Source organism: Watersipora subatra, chromosome 10, assembly GCF_963576615.1.
Source record: "Watersipora subatra chromosome 10, tzWatSuba1.1, whole genome shotgun sequence".
NCBI classification, from domain to species: Eukaryota; Metazoa; Bryozoa; class Gymnolaemata; order Cheilostomatida; family Watersiporidae; genus Watersipora; species Watersipora subatra.
In genome coordinates, this window is record NC_088717.1 from 44,560,311 (window position 1) to 44,562,247 (window position 1,937).

Genomic DNA, 1,937 nt, shown 5'->3' on the forward strand with positions numbered 1-1,937 from the left:
CTAAATCGATTGTTAAACTCTTGTTGAAGCTTTTCTATGAAGCGAGTGTACTCAGCTGTACAAGAGGCTATCTTTTCAGCCTCATCTAAAAATGTTTTCAGAGTAGGAAAGTGAAGCATATCACCTTGCACATCCACCAGAAACAATTCCAACTTATGGAAGAAGGCTTGAACAGATGGTAGTGTATCTATGATAGTCTTGTTCTTCCCTTGAAGCTTGAGGTTCAGATCATTCAAATGGCCACAGATGCCAACAAGGAAGGCAAGGTCACTCGTATCTTTAGAAGAGCTCATCATCTCTTGAAACTGTCTTGCATTCAGGCTTGTGCATGTATTTAGAAATGAGGTAAGCTCCTGATGAATACTCCACAACCTTGACAGAGCATTTCCCTTACTTAGCCATTTAATGTTATTGTGTGTTAGTATATCTTCACAAGTGGCATCTCTTTCTTTCACTAGTGTTACATGCTACAAAGTTTTGTCGTATTTTTCATCTTCGTATCAAGTAAATGGTTCAAAACATCAAATCTTTATATCTTCGAAGTGATTCAAACCGCCATTTCAAAAGGGGTATTTTTGAAAACATCACAGCAACAACAAACTATCATGTAAACATCGATATTCGTATTATTGCACAAATCTTTGCGATCGGAGGTTGGATTTTCATCGTTTTAATTAGTGACAACCTTACAGCATCTGTTTTTCATGCACGTGTGTTGAAAATATTGTCTTCAAAATAAAAAATATTAACACCGAAACTTAAAGAAAAATTTCTTACACGCTTTGACGTTGACATTTGATTTTAGACGCATTTTAGGAGTGCCAGCCGCGATATAAATTATGCGCCCCGTTGTAAATAAAAGCGCAACAGACTAATATAGAAAACACGGAGTTGTACGACAGTTTCTTAGTAGCACGTAAACTCATCAGCTACGAATAATTACAAGTTGTGCGACTGCTCCAGCGTATCATGTAAATTAGTCCTCCTCATTCATACGATCAAAAGCACAACTTCAAAGCTCAAAAATTTGCAGCATGTAACACTAATGTTTAAAAAACTTCATTAGGTTTCTGTGTCTGAAAGCTGATTGACTACTGAGGAAGTTCATCATCTTCATAGCTGTTGGGACATTACAATGGATAGCCAGGGAATTACATGGCAAATGATATTGACTATGTCATTATACATAGCTGGCTATTTATGTATTATTCCAGGATAATACTTTTGCTAACAGCTATCTATACATATATATACTTGGGATGTCTCCTACCAATTCATTGTAAACTCAGTACTGGAATAAAAAACATTACAGTGAGAACACAACATTATTATTGGCGACAAGGACGGGATTGGCAACAAGGACACTCTTCAGCTGGACATTCTACACTCTACTCTAGATTCTCCCTACAATGTCTACTCAAACTGAGCAACTGATTCAACTGCTGACTCAACAGATGGCTCTTCAAAGAGAACAGATGGAACAGCAGAGACGGCAGCAGGAAGAGCAGTTGGAGCAGCAAAGAAAGCAGCAAAGAGAGCAGCTGGAGCAGCAGAAAGAAGAAAATAGACAGCTGATCAAACTGTTAATGCAGACGACCAAAATAAAAGCAGGAGAAACTACTCCTAATTTTACTGCTTTTGACCCAAATACAGAGCTGTGGACAGACTATTTACTGCGCTTCTGGACATTCATAGGAGCCAATTCTATTACTGAAGACCGAGTTCCACAGATGTTTCTAACCAATCAATCAAAAGTCATTTACAAACAATTAACTGATTGGTCAGATCAACAAACTCCAAAGAAAGAAGTCAACAAACTGACAATAGAAGATATTGAGAACTACATGATGATTCAATATAACCCTAGAACTTTCATTGTTAGAGAAAGATATCGTTACTGGAGCAATATGAAAAGAAATCCAGAAGAGACAATTTAA

General features: G+C 37.3%; 1 protein-coding gene across 1 annotated transcript; it reads left to right on the forward strand.

Annotated features, from left to right (window-relative positions):
* Window positions 1-1,409: 1,409 nt before the first annotated feature.
* Window positions 1,410-1,937, forward strand: LOC137407119 (AT-rich binding protein-like). The gene has a single exon (XM_068093720.1). It carries the CDS (start codon window positions 1,410-1,412, stop codon window positions 1,935-1,937), a length of 528 nt encoding a protein of 175 aa, XP_067949821.1.

What these genes read in the sequence shown, in the direction of transcription:
- LOC137407119 (XM_068093720.1), top strand. Translation starts at nt 1,410, where the DNA reads ATGTCTACTCAAACTGAGCAACTGATTCAACTGCTGACTCAACAGATG.